This window comes from Orcinus orca, chromosome 7, assembly GCF_937001465.1.
Source record: "Orcinus orca chromosome 7, mOrcOrc1.1, whole genome shotgun sequence".
Classification (NCBI taxonomy): Eukaryota; Metazoa; Chordata; class Mammalia; order Artiodactyla; family Delphinidae; genus Orcinus; species Orcinus orca.
The window spans coordinates 91,690,500-91,712,748 of NC_064565.1; the positions used below are offsets into that span (position 1 = coordinate 91,690,500).

General features: G+C 40.5%; 1 protein-coding gene across 7 annotated transcripts in view; it reads right to left on the minus strand.

Moving 5' to 3' along the window:
* Nucleotides 1-22,249, minus strand: part of KLF7 (KLF transcription factor 7) — a 150,375-nt gene that overhangs the window by 44,284 nt on the left and 83,842 nt on the right. Inside the window, exon 5 of one of the 7 annotated variants that reach the window (XM_033429117.2) lies at nt 4,741-5,002. The exons of the other annotated variants lie outside the window; for them this stretch is intronic. Within the exon in view, the coding sequence (XP_033285008.1) occupies nt 4,992-5,002 (11 nt within the window). The 3' untranslated portion in view covers nt 4,741-4,991. Of the gene's footprint in view, nt 1-4,740; nt 5,003-22,249 lie in introns of those variants that run through there. 7 annotated transcript variants of the gene reach the window in all.

Here is a 22,249-nt window from a genome sequence, read left to right on the forward strand (position 1 = left end):
ATGTTTGGGGTCTCCTTTTTGCAGGCTGCAGGTTCATAGTGCCTGTTCTTTTTCGTGTGTGTCCCCAGTGGGTGAGGTTGGTTCAGTGGCTTGTGTAGGCTTCCTGGTAGTGGGGACTGGTGCCTGTGTTCTGGTGGGTGGGGCTGTATCTTGTCCTTCTGGTGGGCAGGGCCGTGTCTGGAGGTGTGTTTTGGGGTGTCTGTGACCTTATTATGATTTTAGGCAGCCTCTCTGCTGATAGGTGGGGTTGTGTTCCCATCTTGCTAGTTGTTTGGCATGGGGTGTCCAGCACTGGAACTTGCTGGTCGTTGGGTGGAACTGGGTCTTAGTGTTGAGACAAAGATCTCTGGGAGAGCTCTCACTGATTGATATTATGTGGGGCCAGGAGTTTTCTGGTGGTCCATGTCCTGGACTCAGCCCTCTCTCCTCAGAGGCTCAGGGCTGACACCTGGCCGGAGCACCAAGTCCCTGACAGCCACACAGCTCAGAAGAAAAGGAAGAGAGAAAAAACAAAAAAAAAGAAAGAAAAAAGCAAACAGACAGAACCCTAGGACAAATGGTAAAAGCAAACCTATACAGATAAAATCACAAAAAGAAGCATAAACATACACTTACAAAAAGAGAAAAAGGAAAAAAAAGAACAAACATATATATATATATAAAAGGAAGAGAGCAACCAATCCAATAAACAAATCCACCAATGATAATAAGTACTAAATACCATACTAAGATAAACATAAAACCAGAAACAAATGGGGCTAATCTCTTCTTTGATGTTGGCCTCACAGGACTCTTATGAAGTATGAAGAGAGATGATGGCTGGGCAAGTGCTTTTTATTATGTAAGCAAACTTATTATTAAAATATTCCCAACAAACATCCTTCTTTATGCAAGGTGGCTCATATCAACACCCAGTGGCTGGATGTACCTTCTTGGTGAACAAAAGGTCTGCAATCACCTGTTTCTAGCTAATGTGGTTAGAGATCAGTGTATGGTGTTAGGAGCAGACCACCTCCTGGTGCTAGTCTTTCAATGAATGATCAGAGATGTCACCCTAAGCCCCAACTTCTCAACTTGCACTGTGTCACTGATTAGAAACACAAAGGGTTTGAACCAAACAGCGCAACTTTTTTTTTTTTTTTTTTGCGGTAAGCCGGCCTCTCACTGTTGTGGCCTCTCCCGCTGCAGAGCACAGGCTCTGGACGCGCAGGCTCAGCGGCCATGGCTCACGGGCCTAGCCGTTCCATGGCATGTGGGATCTTCCTGGACCGGGGCACGAACCCGTGACCCCTGCATCTGCAGGCGGACTCTTAACCACTGCGCCACCAGGGAAGCCCCAGCGCAACTTTTTAAATAGAAAAATAGCTCATAGTCCATGTACCACTAAATATGGTATACATCTCACCATGCCACACATCTCATCCACTAAAATATGTCTGCTTTTTCTGTTGGATACACGGATGGCAGAATCAAATCCTGATAAGATGTCTCTATTTTCCTTCCTCACATAGATATACATACAGCAGAAACCAAGTGAGAGAGAGAAACACAAAACATTATACACAGACAGACAATAAATGCATCTTTCCTGAGAAAACATCCTGCATGATCATCCTGAGCCAAGACTTGTGGCTCAGTTCCATCAATCCTCAATTGATGATGATATTTTATAAATCCTGGGGAAACAGGGTACTGGCTAATATTTATCCAGCAGTCATTATGGGCTAGCACTGCAGCACTCTAGGGGCTTCAAGGTTATTCTCTCCTTTAATCCTCTCAACAGCCCTATGAGATACATGCTATCATCCTCCCGCATTTTATAGATGAGAAACTGAGGGTCAGAGAAATTAAGCCACTCCCCAAGTTCACCAGCTTACGAGTGGTACAACCAAGATTTAGAAGATTTAGGAAGGCTCACCTTCAGAGTCCACATAATTAACCCTTATCTCACTCTGCCTCTTATTTAAATGCTAACAATAAAAATTAATGTTCATATTCCTTTTGGAGATATTTTCTGATAAAATAAATCTTTCAACTGGAAAGAATACCAGAACTCTTTAGAGGCATGCACACAGTAGCTGTTGTAACTTTTAAAAAATGAATATGTGAAGGAATATTATCCACAGAGACTAGAAGCCAGGGATGTGAACTACCCCTCACTCACCCCTGTCAGGTCCCACAGTCTCATCTTTAGCTCATATAATGGTACTACCCACTACAGGACCTCTGTGTGGGGTAGGCAGGCAAAGTGATACCACATATCAACTTTACCAGTGGTTTTCCATTTAATTCCCTTCACTTTCTCAAAAAAGCATCAGTTTAGCCTGACACAGCCCTAGATAAACCAAAATGGTGACCCCCGAGGCCAACAGAAAAGCAATGGCTTCATTCTTTACCCATACCTCCGACTGCCTGAAAGCTCTGCAGGTCCAAAGGTAGACTGAAGATGGCTCTGTGTTGGGCTGTTTCCTCAAACTCCTACCTCTCTGCCACATCCTCTCCCACACCTAGCCCAGAAGCCCAAAGAGGAGGATCTGGTGTGTCCTGCAGGGAGGGGAGAAACACAATGGGACTGGAGAAATCGGTAAGGGGCCAGACTGCTGGGTCCAATCTGGAAGCCACTAGTCCCATGTGCCTCCCGAGCATTTGAAATGTGAGCAATCTGAATATAGCTGTGCTCTAAGTGTAAAATACATGCTGGATATCAAAGACTTACTATGGAAAAAAATGTAAAGTAGTTCATTAATAAATGTTAATATTGATTACATGTTGAAATTATTTTAAAGTCTAGTATTAAAATTAATTAATTAGTATAACTAATTACTTTTAAAATAAAGCTGCCAGGATATGTATATATAAACACACATGTGGCTTGTATTACATATTTCTATTGGACAGTCATCTTACACACCACACGTAAGGATTTGGACATTATCCTAAAAACAATGGCAGCTACTGTGAGCTTTTAAGCGGAGGCATACCACGATCAGATTTGAATCTTTAAAATATCACCCTGGCTACAAAACGGAGAATGGGCTGCAGAGGGAAATAAGCTGATGTGGCAGACTCTCTAGGAGGCTCTACAACCATCTGGGAGAGAGAAGACTGTGGCTGGAACATGGACGGCATTGCTCCTAGCAGCAGAGAAGGAGAGAAGTGAACAAAATACAAAACATAGTTAGAAAGTAATGCCCAAAAGTTATAGAAAATGAATGAATAAGGGGGAAACAAAAGGTTGTGTACAGGGATGACTCCCAAGGTTCTGCTATGAATAGAGTGGGTGGGCCATTCAGTATCCACTCTCTAGTAATTATACATCCAAGTAAAAATAGCCCATCAAGTTATCCCGGGGTCGCAGTATCCTGCCTGCATTAAGTTCTTCTGCAAGAGTCATGAATCATGGATGCTCTGAGTACTCTGGAACTAGCATATGCTATTCCAAAGTGCTTTCCTTCTGAAGAGCTCCCAGAACAAGTAACTCAAGATTCTGCCAAGACAAGAATCACTTTGGAAAGCTGTTGGAAACGATGATGTTTATTGCTGCTACGATCAGGAAATGAGCTGAAAGCACAGCCAATGGGATGGGCTGTGGTGGAAGCTGGGTGGGGTCTTTGCTCCTATGCCCCTTCCTGGCTTCTCTCCTAGAAAATTCCAGCAGAATACTGCACGAGAACCGACTTTGGAATCAGATCTTGACTTAAAGTCAGCTTAGCTCCTTATTAGCTGGGTATCCCTGGGCTCTTCTAGGCCTCTATTTTTCCTCCCTGTGATGGGAAAATCACCACCCACCTTGGGAGGATTCAGGGCAGGGACACAGGTACAGCACCAGCAAGCAGCCTGATTAGCACAGCAGTGCCTCAAACCAGGGCTGAGGCCTCCCCTCCTTCAACCCATTCAACATCCGTCTTCCAGAAAGGGACAGGCGGCAGGTGTGCGTGAACCTCCTAATCTTCACCTGTCTCAGCTCTCACAGGTGAAAGCATGACACCATCTCAAGAGAAGCTGGGCTGGGTGTTTTCGGCATTAACCTCACGGAGAACCCAGCACCGAGCCGGGGCTGCCAGGACAGGGGACAGACACTCCTTGCAGGGCAAGCATTATCATGAATAATTAAGGCAAAGCTCTGCTTATCAAAATAAATGAACAAAGGATGCCTCCGACACGGCAGCCACTTTTTTTTGGTTCTTTTAGGAGACCGTTTTTTCTCAGTTACCCCGCTCCTTCCAATTTGATCATCTTCAGAGGCCTGCCTATCAATTTGGGTTAATTAGCAAGCTTCTCCTCCATATAAAGCTGTGGCCATAAATCACAAATATGAGTGTGTGTGAAATTATATAGCATGGGGCCCAGTGTAATAATAAACACATTTATATTTCATAACTGCTGTTTTCTCCACACTCAAGCCGGCTCACTGCTCGGACCCCAGCGGCCGGCAGGCACCCACACCCGTCCCGTGGGCAGCGCGCTGGCTTCACGTGCCAGCCTCAGACCTGCGATCTGCCGGCTCCTCTCTGTGCCGTGGTGGGCAAGGAATCATACCTGCTCACGGCCCAGTGTGCTGCACAGCGGAGACACAAATGAGCAGGTGACCTTTCAAGCCGCGTCAAAATGGGCCCTTGACCCCGAGACCTCAAAATTTCAGCGGTTTCACTGTCTGAATCAGCCAAGTGAAAAGACCCATGTTTGCACAATATGATTGTGTTTACACAAAGATTTAACGCCTCAATAGAGCAAAAGCTGTTCAGTTAATTTTAATTATTGCTTTATTCTTCTCACAACAGATTTTTTAAAAAAATGTTTAATAGTGAACTCGTTGTAATTGATCCCATAAACTTTGTGCCTCTGGTCCTTCTAACTCGTGCGATGACACTAGTGGGAAAGATGCATGAAAGGTTTTCCTTAGTTGAAAGGATTATTTCCAGTCCCTGCCATTGCTTATTTAACATTCTTTGTGGAAAAGATGGACACCAAGGAAAACCACAGGAAAAACTTCAAGATCTGACTGTGGGAGGGGGGAAAAGACACACATCGGTTAGAAAGCGTTCTAATGCTTAGCAGCAAATTCTAAGCAAGCAAGAAGCTCATATCAAATGAGGATGAGGGCCCTGCCAGTTCTAATGGTTTGTTATGATCATTTCTTTGGCAGGTAGAATAAATAAAAGGGGGAAGTAAATATGAGGACGCACAGGAACCCAAGATCAGACGAAATTAAATCTACAGGCAAACAATCCTCAAAAAGCAGAGCCCTCAGGGGTCATGTGTGCTGTTCCTTCCACCTTCCAGAAATGTGGCTTTTGGTGTTAAAACCTTTTCTTTCTTCAGCTCTCCGGAAGACAATGCAAGTGTCTTGTCACTCAGAGGTTCATATAGATCCTTTTGGCAGAATGCTAGAAAGCAGCTATTCTTCACCACGTCCTTTTGTGAATACAGAGGGAAGATGGCTGCACACAGCAGCAGAATCTTCACCTGAGTTTGGGATCTTTGCCCACTAGGGGATTTATAATTACTGTATTGATCAAGTGTTTTTCTCCTTAAGACGTTTAACACGTCCATAAACATCCTCCAAAAAGTGGGGCAAAAGAGGGATAAACAGGATTACTTTTTAACTCTGTAATTATCATACAAATAAAAATAAAAGCACAAATTATTTGTTCAAACTCCCCAAGCAAAGCTCTGGTATACCTAAGACAGCAACGAGTAACCTACACACCAAGATCCATCCATCCACAGCTTCTCCCACCTCTTCTCTAAGGCACTCCATTTGGATTTTCCAGTTTAGTAAGGAAAGAGGACTCAGGTGCATTCTTGTAAGGGGTCAGGAGAAGTTTTCATTTATTATTTCTCTCCATACATTTTCTAAAACATGCAAATGCGCTAGTACTGAGCTATCACTTCAAGAATCAATGCCTTGCACTTGTTGGCATCTTCAAAGCTTTCTTTCTTAAAATAGAAAAAAAAAACCCAAGATTAAAGATTCTTAAATTCAATCTAAATAGAATATAGGAATAGATAAGACAAACTTTCAGTTCTCTTAGCTATTCTAAACTTGTCATACTGGATATATAACAACTCACCTGTTACTTAGCATATGTGTGAGATACGGATGGCAAAAGTTAAGCCATTTATTTTGCTGAACCATAAACACAACTAAACTCATTTATATTCTGTTTGAATTTAGCCCCATCCCCGCAAAAATAAGTGATTTCCAAAGGACAAACAGAATGGGGTATGCTTTAGAGTTCATCACAGAAAAATCATTCTCAGAGCGTTAGTCTCCTCATCTATAAAATGGGAATAATGAGAACATTTACCTGACAGGTAAGTGAGGGTTAAATAAAATGAGGTACGTAAAAGCACTTGGTGAGCTATGACAACCTATACAAGTGATATCTTATTGCTTACTTCCTTGGATAAAGCAATAATGTGTTAAGCAGCCATCCAGGCTTGGTCCCCAACTGCCTTCTCATTTCCAAAGCCAATCTGAGTAGGACTGCCTCAGCCTACCCTTTCTTTAGTACATCTGCTCTGGGGAGCTGACTAAATAACCATTGCCTCTTCAGGTCATCAAGATAAATATTACTAATTCCCTACTGTACCTAAAACTAAGGTCCGATAACAACTGTGATCCAAAACATGGCCCTTACCATGACCCCAGGAGGCCAGCCCACTAATCGCAATCTCTCCAAGTGGCAAGGGATAAGCTAATCTGTGTGAAAGACACAGATGTCACGTCCTCCCTATAGCCACATTCACATGTATGAGAGGAATAATGTCAGCAGTATTATCTCCAAACAGCAAGGACAATGCCACACAATTATAATAGCATATTGTCCATTGTATCTGGGGGATGACATGTCTGACAATGTTATTTTCTATGCATGTGAATGCAGCTGAAAGGGCCAATGCATAATTCACATCTCCTGACAAAATGCAAGCATGAAGTATGTGTCCATTAGATAATGCCACTTAAAATCCTTTTACGTGAGGTAGCACCTTTCTCCCTGGGAACTCAAAATACTTCACGGTACTTTTTCCTCACGATGCTGGTGTGAACCAGACAGTGAACGATAGCAAATGCGCTGAGGTAGCACATACCAGTATAATACAGTTTTCCCAATAAAAGGTCCATTTTCTGACTGAAAATATTTATTCTCAGCCTTATTTCTGCCCTAACAGTCAACTTTCTCGTTGATAATAAGGAAACAATTGTTACAATTTGGCGAGACTGCTGTACATGAGAGGACGGGTAGAAAATGATCGTTAGTGCCTGGTCAGCTGGACCCATTTCCTGGCTAAAAGCCTCTCTACCACCTACCAGCCTGGCAGCCCATGTGATTTAAATCCCTGCCTCAGCAAAATCTCAAATTATTACAGGTCAGGAGCCTTCAGCAAGAGGGGAGGGGATGTCGCTTGTGAGGAGCTACAATCATGAATGTTAATTCTAGAAAGCTAGGCATCGGGTAGAGGTGAAGAGATTTCCCTATATCATGAGGGGGGGAACAGCACGTCTTCTGAGACCCAAAAGAAATAATACATTATACAGTAGTTATATTCTGTCAATTTTTAAAAGAGCACAAAAGGGAAGGCAAGACCTGGCTGTAGTCTTAAAAGGATGAGGAAATATTTTGCAAGCGGTGCAGAGGAACCCAAAGAGAAGGAGCAAAGGACGGCTAAGGTTGCGTTAGGCCAGGGTTTCTCAATCTCGGTCCTGTGGACGCTTGGGCCCCATGAGTCTTCTTTGTGGAGGCCGTCCTGAGCACTGCAGTGCGTTTACCAGCATTCCTGCCCTCCACGTACCAGATGCCAGTAGCAATCCCCCTCCAAGATGTGACAACCCGAAGTGTCTCCAGACATTGCCAAATGCCCCGAGGGGGAAAATGGGCCCAAGTTGAGAATCAGAGCATTAGGCAACTAATGATCTCGCATTTGGGGAGTGCAGCTGGGCTAAAAGGTTTACTCTCACACATAATGGGCAGCCTCTTCAGCCACTGAGAGGAGGTCCCAATACCCACCCCCACCCCAACAGTCATGCGACTTTCATGTTCCTGCCGGAACCTCATTAGCTTCTCAAGCTCTTGGAGGGTCAGGGAAGGCCCGCCGAGTGGATCAGCTCCCGTGGTGAGCAGGTAGCCATGTGAGGCTGTGCACACAGGGTGGCCAGCTGAAGGGCGGAGGAGGGCTGAATCCAGCTCTGCTGCTCAAGCACAGGCCATGTCTGCCCACGGAAGGTGCACCCTTTTCTGATTCACACAAAAGCATGATGTGGGTTAGCAGCAGCCCTACTGGGCAGCTAGCAGCCATCAGATTCCTCTTTTCCAGGTTCATCAACTGATGTACCTCATACAAGGGGTAGCAACACTGCGTGCAGATGAGAATTAGCAAAGCAGGTTTTTTTGTGACTGAGGAGAATCGAAAGTTTGAAGCAGCTACATGGAACATCTCCTTTCCTCAACCCCCAAAGCATGCTTGCACTCCCACTATTGCTTTCAATATGGAGCCATGCGAAGAATAAAGACCTGCCTGCCCGAAGAGCAGGAAGAGAGGAAGCTAGGAAGTGGGTCCCGGTGTTTGTTTACGGCTAGGGCTAATCATGACTGCTTCAGTCTTCCAAGACCTCTGTCTTGGTTTCTCAGGTCTTACCAGAGCCAGAAAGCAGATACATCCAATCCACAGGTGAAGAGGAGCGGACAAAAACAGCCAGGACTTCCTTGGACTTTTCCTCCATATCCTGCTTCCGTTGACTGCAGATGACCCATAATATTTCGGAGTGATTAACAATGGTCCTTTTAATAGAGACAGCAGAAATAATACTGTACCTGCTCTGTAGTTATCCTCTGATAATAAGGTTTTCTTTTGCAGTTCGATCGCTACTAACAGCTAGCTGGTTTCCTTAAGATCTATGGAACACTGCACTATTCTCTCCATCATCCTAGCCTAGTTTGAGGCCTTCTACCTATTTTAAGGATACTTTAAACAGAAATGATTCCATAGAGCCTGATCTGATCTACTAGCGGCAGGGCTGTTGCTCAGAATAGAGCTTCTCCTTCTTCACTTTCAATAGAGGAGGGTAGATCTCATTAGTATGGGAAGCCAGCACTAGCCATTAGCGTTGAGTAAGAGTTGCCTCTGCTAACTATTTCTGTGCACAGTCACACAACATGCTCTGAGTTTTCTCAATAAAACAGCTCCTTCCCAGGGGGATGAAGTTGCCTCTTCAAGGGGCCTCAATTTACATATACTTTCTCAACCATTTAAAGTGAAACCTCCTTGAAGCATCATTTCACTTCTGAAGAATCTTCCTCCCCATACTTCCAGGGAGAATTTCAATAATGATGAAATGGAAACCTCTACTTAGATAGGAAATAAAAATGATATGGAAAGTAATTACACTTTTAAAAAAAAATCACAAAACTGATTTTAGGTTTACTTTGCACCACATTTGTTTGTTTGCTATAAGGAAAGAAAAATAAGGTGTGCAAACATGCTTATTTCTATGTAAATGCAATGTATCACCAAAGAGTACTTAGGACATGCGCTGTGCACATCAGAGGAATGAAATCCATAATGGAAAGGCATGGGTCTAGAAGCTTCCCTTTACCCTTTCTTAATGAATAAAACAGTTGGGAAAATCCTATAGTTGCTTTTAGTCCATTTGATTTCTTACTTTATACTCTGTATGATATCAAGAAGAATGACTACAAAGGAATTTGGTCCAGTTAAGAGATAAAGTGGTACTCTCCTTAAGATGTTAAAGATGCTGCTTTGTTATTAAGTTAGAAATGTTCATGTTTGCACAAATTCTATTAGTGCCCATATCAACTATAGATGTGTAATAATTTGCCCATTCTTTCTTAAGATCAGATCCATCATTGAAGTAATAAGTCTTCAAATGTCTTGTTTCTTTTAAACTATACTCAAAAGGTAAGCAGAGAGAAGAAAGACTTCAAGATTCTAATGTGTTTTCATAGCTAAAGGATTTAGTTGAGAAAGCAGGCTGAAGGGACGCAGGTGCCAGACATTGTGTAGAATTTGCACTTATGCTCCATTAATTGCCAGCATATCTTCCTTTCCCTTTTTCCTCCCCTCCCCCCATTAAATCCCTTTGGAAAACAGCAGAGCAGCAGGCCCAGACTGGTACCCAGCAGCAACACCAGGAGCAGAAGTAGCCAATTAGCCTCCAGAATACAAAGAGGGGGAAAAAAATTGATGCAGTTACCTAGCAACCAGAAAGAGCAGAAACAGCTGTGTAGCAGGCCCAGGCTGGTACCCAGGCAGAAACAGGATAGCCAATTAGCACACTGTATTTAATGCTGATGTGGTTTCCTAGTAACAGGCTGTACAAGTCTGTCTGTTGCATTTTCTCCCTCCCTTCCTCACATTTTCCTCAATCATGCACAGTATTACTATTTGCCCTAATTACTGTTTCTCCACTGCTTCAAGCAGCCATTATTTTGTCCCCAGAGAAATTGGAAGAACTCAGAAAAAAATCTTCTGTAATGACAGTATTTAGTTTCAAATTCAGATTAGCTGTAAGCCTTGAGACACTAAACAACAACAACAAAGAACGAAAAAAACAAAAAAGCCAGCAAATCGCCTTCTGCCTAAGTTTATAAGTAGCCTATGGTACCTTTTCTTCGTGCTAATATTCACATGTGAGTGAAACAAGAAACATTTAATAGTGCATACCGTCATTCTTCCATACACTACATTTTCAAATAGGCTGAATCCTCTGTGTACTTGAATTTATTCATATTGATTTTCTGACACTCTCTCCTGAACACTGGGAACATAAAATCTCTTATTACCTATATCAGAGAAGGGAGATGTATTTTTTGTTGCTCTTTTTAAAATACTGATACTATGTCCAATAGGCTCATGACCAATTGAGAATTCTGTATGAGAAATCATTATTTCCTTTCTACAATAGAAGTTGAGTACAGGTGAAGAGTGTGTGAATACTGCAGTAAGGGGATTCAAACGCCATGTTGTAAGTTCACAATCACAGTAATGAATTCCAGTGAGGTGATATTAAACCTCATGAACATACAAAATGAAGACAGAAAACATTTAAACATGACTATCGTGCAGCTATTCAGTTGCACACTGCCCATTATACTAGAATATGTACTGGCGTCAACCTTTTTCCTAGGTTCTAGTCATCAGGGCACAGATTATATAATTTCACATTTTTAGGGCATCCTTTAGACTCCTAGAACCTTCTCATTTTAACAGTACCTTCAATATTGGAACAATTTATCATCCTTCTTACAAAATTCCCCTGCTATGAAAACACCAAGAGCTCCAGAAGAAGACATTAGACACCATAACACACTTCACTGGGCAATACTCTTCCACGAAGGAAAAGGACCTTCTCCATTGAGGATGGCTTCTGGCTTCCTGCCCACAACAAAAGGACTGATGGCTTTTGTCAACTTTAGCTCACCTAGTGGAATGGTTGAAACTATTGTATCCCAACAGATTTGGGATTTTAAAAAGTTTTACATTGTTTGCTTGAAAACAGTATGCATGATACTGTTTTACTTTACTGAGTTCCATAAATTAAATGTCAATTACAGTAATGGAAAGAGGATACATTCTGAAGACAAAAACAACAAAAGAAGTCTAAAGTATATGCTTGCTGACACCAGATGAGTGGCTTATCATATAAAATGAGTTTTAAATTGTAAGTGCATTTTTATTTTGCAAATAAAATAAAAGGATTCTAACCTGACTGCAGGTAACTTTTGAAGGGAAGAAAAGGAAAAGATGCAAAGTCCAAAAAGGAAGAAAGTCTGCCAAGTAGACCTGGTTTAAGACAAAGCTGGACCTAGGATCCATAAGGAATTAGTCATGGGGCACCCTGGTCTTCCATCCCCCAAAACTTATTGGCTTCCATCCTGGGTCAGTCTCCAACTCACCTACCTCAATAAGCACAGATAATAGAGGAGGAGGCAAGGTGAACATAAATATGGGACAGACCACAGAAAGCATATTCTCTCTGCAGACACCCTTAAATAATTTAAGTAGGTTGACTTCCATTATATAAGCTAGTCAGGTCCTAACACTGGCAACCAAATATGGAGACACTGCAGGAATGGGGGGTGACTCTGTCACTGGCTGGCCAAATAGCCGGCACATTAAAAAGTCACTAACTTTTGTTTATTTTGAATGGTCTTCCTTCTATTAACATTTAGCTTAATAACTGTCCTGTCAATATATTACTTTAAAAAATGGCTGAAAAGAGGTTACTCTTAGAAAATGTAGAAAATCCATCAGCAGGGAAATGGGAAAGAGTGGGAGGTGGAGAATGCTGCTCCAGCTTCCAACACGCCCCCATCTTGACTCCCTACTTGCTTGCAGATTCCTGAAATTCCATTGAGTCTCCTATAACTGAAGATTCAAAACATAATAAAAGATTTCAGTGTTTTATACTGGTTGATGAACATGTAATCCACCAATCAATAGTGTCCAGATCCTTTCTGAGGTAATGAAGGGTAAAGGAAGGCTAAAAAGGCAGGAAGTGACTCAATATAGGAAAGCATCAAGTATAAGATTCTTTGGTGGGGCATGAAGAAGGAAGGAACTGAGATTTTTAGAAAACAAATTTGCTGCCATCCAGTTCGCCTCCATTAGACTGGGGACAAATTGAAACTGCCTGGTTTAAAGGGCCACGCTCTCTCCATTTGGTAGCTGATGGCCTGGCTTTGAGTCCCATTACACATATATCCATAGTAGGCTGGATTCCCAAAGAGTTCCATTTGCTTACCAGAATTAACTTCTTTCTATGAAAAGTTTGTTTCCTCATGATCCATATTCAAGGTTTCAACTACAATTTCTACAAAATTCAAACTGAATATTTTTCAAAGAAAGGCACATCATTTTACAAATACTTTTTCATCTGTCCTTGTATTTCAACTAATTTTTTCAAAAGAATTATTCCAAAGCTGAAAAAAAAAAAAGCTTTTGGTTTTGGTTTTATTACACATGACTTTCTTGAACTCCCCTTTGTTTCCTGATTCAAACAGAATCACTCCATTACTATTTCAACTTCAGGAGACATAAAAAAACTATTGCCGGGGTCTTCCCTGGTGGCGCAGTGGTTGAGAGTCCGCCTGCCGATGCAGGGGACGCGGGTTCGTGCCCCAGTCCGGGAAGATCCCACATGCCGCGGAGTGGCTGGGCCCATGAGCCATGGCCGCTGAGCATGCGCATCCGGAGCCTGTGCTCCGCAACGGGAGAGGCCACAACAGTGAGAGGCCTGCGTACCGCAAAAAAAAAAAAACAACAACAAAAAACTATTGCCTACCACCAATTAATTCTTACAATATTATCTTTGCCTGCACTCTTTACAAAGCTCCGTTTAACTTTCCTCCAACCTCCCAATATAATATATACAGGATAACCATAATGATCATGGTTATTAATATTCTTACTGTATTAGAAACAGCGTCTATACATTATTTATTAAAGGGAACAGTTTTTTTCAGGTTCACACTTGGCCTTCCCAATGCCATTCCTTCATTTGCACAGACTTCTCATGAACCTCTTTTCCTCTTTAGCAAACAGAGCTGGCCTAACCTTTAAATCTTAGAATTTATAAAATTCGATTACTTCCATTGCCTTTTCTGAAATGAGATTCCTCTTTTCTCTTCCTTCTTCCTACCTCCCATCCCCAATCCATGCTCTATTCTCTTCTGAAATCAGGTTCTAAATATAATGGCTTTATGAAACCATATTTCAGGCTTTTGTATCAAAAAATGAGGTTCTCAGAGATGGGGGAAGGAACAGTAGTATAGTGGGTGTTCAATAAGTATTGTTTATGGTGAAATACTTTTTAATTTCATGATTTTTTCTTCTCAATTCTTATTTTAACATATTTATTTACTTTGTGACTACCAATTATCCATTAAAAGGACACCTGGAATAGGCATCCCACAAAGCCTGCAGTTATTACCATATTATAATAATAAAATAAATGTGTTTGCTGTGTATATGCTGAGTTTAAGCCATTCTACTCAATATATGTTTACCTAAATTTATCTTCATAAATGTTAAGAGCTAGCATATTGCTAAATTATCACGTGGTGAAGCTCTAAGATTTTCCTGAATCATAAAATTCTCCCATCAATTGTTTTTCACCACCTCATTCACGCCCCTTCTTTCAAACTCTTTCTCTTAAGCCCCTGAATATGCTAAATCCAAACTATCAAACCCTCCCATTAAACTCTCTCCACCTTGTGAACTGAACAGTTAACCCTTATGCTAGTTTCCATCCCATAATAGGGGTTTAATGAGTTTCTGCCTCAACACATGGATAAACTTCATTAGCAGCCATGTGTCTCAGCATATTAAAGGCCCTTTAATGTCTTAAAATTGCCCTATTTCAGTTGCTATTGTATAAATTCAAAGAATTCTTATCTATGGCGCTGAGGAGGTTGAAAGTGGTCGATGGGCCCCCTACAGTTCCAGACTGAGGTATTTAATTTTATCCTGCTGGTACGCCTGACCTCGAATTAGGGTTTCTAATTTTATATACATTAGTGTATTATCACATTGGCATCATTTTAAAAGATGAACAGCATCAGTAAAAAACACCCTTTCCAGAAAGAGAAGAGTGGCTTCGTATCTCTGAATCATCCATGCTGCTTCTGACCACGGACAGGAGCCCTAATCTCATTTAATGCCCTGTCTTCCTTTAGAACTCCTTATCTGACTGGCTCTTCCCTTCTTAACTGCTGGTCATTTCTGTGGCACAGCACCTGACATCTACGGGCACTTAATACCTGTTTGTAGAATGACTGAATGAACAAAGTAAATAAGAATACTACTAAATTCTACTAAATAGAATGCAAGCCTAAGGGACATGGTACAAATTTTAATTCTGCCAGTGGCAGGTCGTATACACTGGACTAAGGCATATTTATAGTTTTGGTCCTCAGTTTCCACTATATGTGATAATGCTTGTTTTTATTACTTCATATGGATAGACTATTAACATTTGTCATTTTAATGAGTGAATTGGGAATGTTATAAGAAAGTCTCTCTTTAATTTAAAAAATAACGGTTTAATAGTAATGACCATAATAATAGTAACTATTGCAGTAACAGTAATGGGCCTGGAAACGGAAGATCATCCCTTTGTAATTTCCTTGCTCTGGCTCTCAGTCACTTGATGAGGCAGTATGTTTAAGGATCCTGCCGGTTCTTACCTATTTAGAAGATACTTAAAGTAGTTTTCATTGTCAATTTGTATTTAAATGATAAGTTTCTCATTTCCTCTGAATGGGTTATGAAGAAAAATATCTGTATGGCTTCTTTTCCCCTCATGAGTTAGCACAGAAGTTAAGAGCTCGGACTGCAGCAATACTGTCTGATTTGAATCTTGGACCAGCCATCTAGGACCTCTGTGACACTGGACGAGTTACTTGACCTCTCCTGGTCTCATTTTTCTCCTCTTTGAAATAAGAATAGCACCTGTGTCATTAGATTAAATGATTAAATAAACCCTTAAAGGGTTATATTTGTAAAAGATTTCTGTTAAAAAAAAAAAAAGACAAAAGGCCCAAAATGGAGTCATTTGTGCTAAGCCCCACATCATCAAATCAAGACTTAATACCTAACTTAACTATAGTTTTAGCCTCCCCCAAGAATGAAATCTTAAACAAGTCAATCTGGAATTACCTGGTCAGCACTAGTGAGGTAATCTGCCTGAGAGACCCCTGCCATCCCCGCTAAAGGAAGATGATCTTGCCACAAACAGCTGTTTGCTGGTATAACTTCCTTGTCCTGCTACCTTCTGCCTATAAAAGTCTTACATTTTGTAGAGCTCTTCAGAGCTCCTTGCTATTTGCCAGATGGGAAGCTGCCCAATTATTGAATCACTGAATAAAGCCAATAAGATCGTTAAAATTTACTCAGTTGAATTTTGTTTTTTAACAGATTTGGAGGCAGTGGTGGGATCCAAAGGAAACTTCTGATGGCTTCAGAGATAACGAGAAACACAGGCACTGGTACCTGTAAACCTTTGCGTTCTCTGTCTCATCATTTTCAAGGGCTGTGGGTAAGTTCCTCTCAGCTCTGAGTTCTGCTCTCTTTGCATTGAGCTCCTGATCCAATTGGCTTTCCAGTGCAAGGTTAACGGGCCAGCCTAGTATGGCAGGAGGCTCTAACAGAGTGCCAATCCTTAGCCCTTGGTTAGACCACAGCCCCAGTCCAGGGCTTAGTGGGTCAGCGTGAGCTGGCAGACGGTCCCACCTGGAACCCAAGTCCCTAGCCCTTGGTTAGTCCACAGTCCCCATTTATTAGAGACTGTTTAGTCTGTAGTTCCTCATTGGGAACAGCTGGTGGTGTCCACCTAGCACCTTCTCTTGGCCAGTATGCAGTAACATGTCTTTGGTTACTGCTGGTATGTTAGTGTGCATATGAGGTAAAGACTATTGCTAATGGGAATCTCAGAAGACAAAAGTCACAAAATTGATGGGTATCGTCGAGCACTTAAAAGCTGTTAGAGCGCTTGTCACCTAACTCAAAAGACTCCTGTGTTAGGATAAACTGGTCACAAAACAGGTTAGACTGACACCAGGTCACCTGCCGATCCCAAGAAAATTTCCACACAACAAGGTGTGCTGTAAAACACTACACAATCCCCAACCCAGTGCCACATCCCTCTTGGGTATTAATTCTGGCTCCGAGAGACCCAAGGCTTAGCTAAAAAAATTAGGATCCTTACGTTTCAAAGAACTGAGTACACTACCTCTGGCACACCTGCTTATTTTATGTCTAAGAACCATGGTCCCGGAAGCTATAAATATCTTAACAACAATGGCAAAACCTTACTAACGACAACCTAGAATTACAACGGCCATTATAGGGAACGTTCCATTTAGACATGATCATTTAAGAAAGCGTGCCTTAAAACAAGGGTTCCCAAATCAAACAAATAGAATGGGATACCTACTGTAATTGGCAGGCAGAGGCTCCAAAGTTCCAAACTACCTTCACTGAAAGATGTGTTATAAAAGGCTAATGAAAAGACTCAAGAGGTACCTAAAACCAAAGACCACAGGAGGGACACAGTTCCTACTGCTCCCCTTTACCCCCCTTTGCTGTAACATTCCTTCTACTGTCTTCTGTTTGAATTGTCTTTCAATTCTGAAGAGACTACAGGACTGAACAAGTCTGCCAAGTTAGTGGCCATACAGACACCCCCATATCTACCCTCAAAGGAAGGTCCCCATATGCACCCCTCCCAGAGTTGACAGGACTCTGAGAGATTTTCTGGTAAACTGCTACATTATTCCCTTAAACAGCCAAGGAAAAATAAAATTAAAATTAATGGAAAAATCTTGTCAAATTCTGGTAAATACTATAGCCTGCAGATGGGATCCTGGGAAACTGGCAGAAGCCAGCAAAGAGTGAGAGTTCTTACCAGAGGGAGCTCTCCTGAATTTCTGTCTGTTATGCCCAGTTGGGAGAGGAAAATAAAATTTGACATTGTTCCTTCCTTTCTAAATCCAGATCCATTGGTTATTGATCCTTTCTCTCCCAAGGACAGCTGTTACCTTCTTGTTTGTCTTGTTTTACGTCCTGAGAACTTGGCTTGTCAATTTGAGGGCCTCAAGATATGACTGGGCAGAAATGTAGGTTACATCCCATTTGCAGCTAGATATGGCTGGACAGAAATGTGGGTTAAACCCCATTTGCAGCTTGGGTATACAGCCAGCCCTCAGGGGAATTGTCTTTTTTTTTTCTTTCTTTCTCCTTTTGGCTATCTTTGGGAGTGGCTCTGAATCTTGGGAGGGTAATAACTTTTGCACCCTCTTTGGGGACATCTCGAGTCCATAGGATTGTTCAATACTGCCAGTATTTTTTATTTCATTTTATTTATTTATATTTATTGCATGTGTCAGCTGAAAACTGACAAGATATTTGAAAGCATTTTTTAAGTAGTTCTGTGAGCAGAAGTTGGCCAAATTGGAAGCTGATATTCAGAGCCTGACAGAAAAAAATTTTTAAACCTCCCCTAAGATAAATGAAACTATGTACCCAGGAGGAAAAAAATAAAATAACAAAAACTATTCTGATGCCTTTGTGGAAGGATTTACTAAAACATTCCAAAGACAAACAGCTCTAAATCCAGAATATAAATTTTCATTTCCATCTTAATTGGAAATCCTCTCCCCAATATAAAAAAGCAAATTGAAGATAATGTGGTTGAATAAGCAAATCAACCCCTTGATAATCATTTAGGCTACAACCCACTTCTTTGAGAAATTAAAAGCAACTGCCCCTATCTTACAAATTTTTGCAAAACCAGAAATGCAGCTCTAGAAACAATTCGAAGTCCAATCCCCACACCTCCCTTATTCATCTCAAAAGACTTGTAGGTATTGTAAAAATTCTGGCCTTATGAAACAAGAGTCCTTCTTGGACGAACTTACATTCTTTTCCTGTGCCTTTGAGATGTAAATGTTCTACCAGGTCTTCTCCAGGAAATCGTATCTAGGCCATATCTCTTTGAAATGCAAACTCCAGGGAGGTAATTCTTACCAAAGGGAAAAAAGGGGGTAGGGAGTTATTTGGAACTTAGACAAATGAAAAATCTTAAGTGTCTTCTTCACCAATATTAGTGAAAAGCTTTAGCCATCTGAGCCTTAACTTATTCCATCTGCCAAACACACAATTTTGATCCAACTTATTTTATATAACTAGTGAGTTTTGTATTATTGTACCTAATTCATGGCTAAAATTTGAGGATGGAAGCTCTAAGGTCTCTGAGTCAGTCTGTATGTTTATGTGTGTCTATATACACAGTTGACACTTGAACCACAAAGATTTGAACTGTTTGGATCCACTTGTTTGCAGGTTTTTTCCAAGAGTAAGTATTTCAGTGCTATATGATCTGCAGTTGGTTGAATCCGCAGATATAGAGGAACCATGTATACAGAGGGCGGATGATGAGTTACACACAGATTTTCCACTATGCAGAGGGTTGGCACCCCTGAACCCCACATTGTTCAAGGGTCAACTGTATATGTGTTGTAGATGTGTGGTATTTTCTACCTCTGGATGGTATTGCTAAGATTAATTTGTAAAGGGCTCCATTTAATTGGTTTAAAAACAAATGCTATATAAATTAAACATAGTCTCAGAAATATGAAAACTCAAATGTTTTTCAAGTTCACGTGACCTAGGATAATCTTCAGTAAATAAAAGCTAGTTTAAGTTTGTTGGCTTAATTAAAATAGATATGTCTTTAGAGTTATCAACATTGAAAATAATGCAGACATACAATTTTATTCTACCTGGGTTTACTAGTCAAATAAGTTCATGTTATCTCCATTACAAAATTTTTCAGCAAGAAAAATAACTTGGTATGATAAAATTTTCATGAGTAATCTAAACATAACTGTTAAGAACAAGTGATTTAAATAGATGTAAGTGGGTAAGCGTTTCCACTTTCCAGCAATAACTATGGTTTATGGTATATCTACTTAAATAGTTTCCCCAAATCTTTTTGGTAACTTGAAACCTTAAAGTTTTGCTAAGTTAAATTAAATGATGAATAGTCACTGACTATCTAGATCATTTCCATATAAATACTGGAACATTAGTCCTGAACACAGGTTTATCTTTTAGCTTCTTATTACTGAGAAACTTGGGTTTATTAGTAGACATGGGTTTTTTTTTTTTGCTACATTGGAAAATTTATTATGAGAAAGAATATACTTCTAGAAATTATGAAATGTATTTATAAATTTGCCAATCCACAGAATGCCCATATAAGAGACAGTCCACAATTTCTTACATCTTAGTTTTCACTATGAATTAAGGATGCATTCCTTATTTTCAATATTATCAATATATGTAATTAAAACTACTTAGAAAAAATAAGGGTGAAGGAAAACAATTGTGTATGAAAAGTAGGTAAGGAAAGTAAAATGACTGATTGTTCCAAAATGAGAAAGAGAAAAAAAAAAATAGGACAAAATTGTAGAAAGTTTGTGGAAAAGGAACCTTGGAAACAAATTTTATGTGTAGTCAGGCTGGCTAAGATTAGAATGAATTTATTTACGTTTAAAAAAATGAGTTTTAATATCAAAAGTACACTAGTATAAAATTAGAATTGGTTTTCTCTGTTAAAATTACAAGGTTTTATTGTACTTTTAGTCTGCTTTTGATAATGGATTGTGAAATTTTCTTTATTTTTTAAGTAATCTGCCTGGACAGTGAAGATTTTGTGTCTTACCAGCAACTTACTGTGCTTCACACTGTCTTTATCAGGTCTTTGACTGCTTGAGAAAACCCAATCTTCTCAATATTAAAAGAGCTAAGTTTTGCTTACAACTATGTAACCTTCTGTATTTGCCTTTAACAGTATCTACTGTCACTATTAAATGGATATTTTTGACACACTTCCCCCCAAATCAAATTCTAAGTGAAGTTTTTTGACTTCAAACTTTCTTTGGGATTTTCCAGAGGGCCCCTGGAACATCTCAAGAGATTTATTCTGTCTCCTCATAAAAAGAAAGATGTTAAACTAAATAGGCTTATTTGATATGTTAAATTAAATAAGAAGCATTGCCAAATAGGTAACAATAAGTCTTCTCTATTTTGTATTTGTATATGTTATAAGTGTTCCAGAAATCGTATGAAATTCTTAAATGTTAAATGTTCTGGTAAAATGTTATCAGTCGTAATTCCAGTTACTATCTTAAAATGTATATCACAGAAATAAATACACTTCCTCGGCAAATGAGTTCTCATCAGATCTTAACAGTGGGCATTTTAAAGTCTTTTATAATTTACAGGCAGTTATTGTTTTACTCTGATATTTTTGCAAAAGTGAGACTCATGGAAAGGACCTTACCAAGTGCTTCTGACCACTGACACTGCTGCAAAAATAGAAGGCACTGAACCTTGGGTACATATCTCACAGCTGAAGAAGGTTCCACCTGACATCTGCTCCTGGGCAAACTCTGGAGACCTGCAAATTAAACTGACTAGGAAGAGAAGTAGCTGACATCAGTATAGACTGCTTCCACCCAAGATGCTGAATCAAGACTTCATACTTTAACGAAACATTTAAAAACCCTTTCTTCTTCTCTTTGTTTCCTTTACTGTGGCGTTGGCCTGGAACGACAACACCATCATATCTCCCAGGCCATTACTAAGGGGGATAACCTTTTAGACTGCTGGATTTGCCATTAAAAACTCCAACCTGTCCATAATGCTAGAGACCCCCTGGTCCTTCCTGCGACCAATTTTTCTTCTATTCCTAATGTCCTGTAAACTACAATTGAACCCCCCTTAGAAGTCACTTAGAGGGTCTAACTTTTATGGCCAGGACATTCAGTGCCTTGTTTTTACTTTTCTCTGATTATAGCTGTACTTGCCCAACTAGACACAATACCTAGACAAACCATAGTACATTTGCACCTCGACGTTCTTATGATTATCTAAATCAGATCTTACCCCAATCGTGAAAAGATCTTACCAGCTGCACCCATTTTTGCAAGGAATTTAGAACAACTTTTTATTTGGGGCTAGGAGATTTACTTTCCAAATGCACTGAAAAACTAACTGACCCCTGGCTTGAATGGGCAAGTGCAACGATCCCTGCAAATGAATCCGTTAACAGTGCCACCTTCATGGGAATGATTTGTGCCCTGACATGATTAATCTTTGTCTGTGGTGATTATCATTCTCCTTGGGCTTATGCATACCTAGATGGCTGGTACATAACCAGGCAATGCCTCTTAGGTTACCTAACTGTGCCCCTAACCATCCACAATCAAACTGAGGCACCTCATTGGTCAATTCCCCTGATTTACATTGTCAAGTTAGAAGGGACCTATCAGAAGGCTTCAGGACTCAGGATTCGCTTCCTTTGGCAGGCACTTACTTCCCTGGTTAGAAGTGAGTACAAATGAGACTATGATCAGGAACCTTCCTTAACTCTTGAAAGTATTGCAAAATCCACTGCTAAAGCAATAGCTGCCCAAGAAAATTCCTTAGACTCTGACCAAGGTTGTTCTTGATAATGGGATAGCCCTTGATTATCTTTTAGCTGAACAATAAGGTGTCTGTGCTGCATCCAATACCACTTGCTGCACTTGGATTAACACTTCTGGGGAAGCTGAAACTCAGCTACATAAAATCACTGAATAAGTCAGTTGGCTTTAAAAAGCGACTCCTTCAATGAGGTCTTCCTTGACGTATTTGATTTTGATTGGTTTGGGTCTTGGGG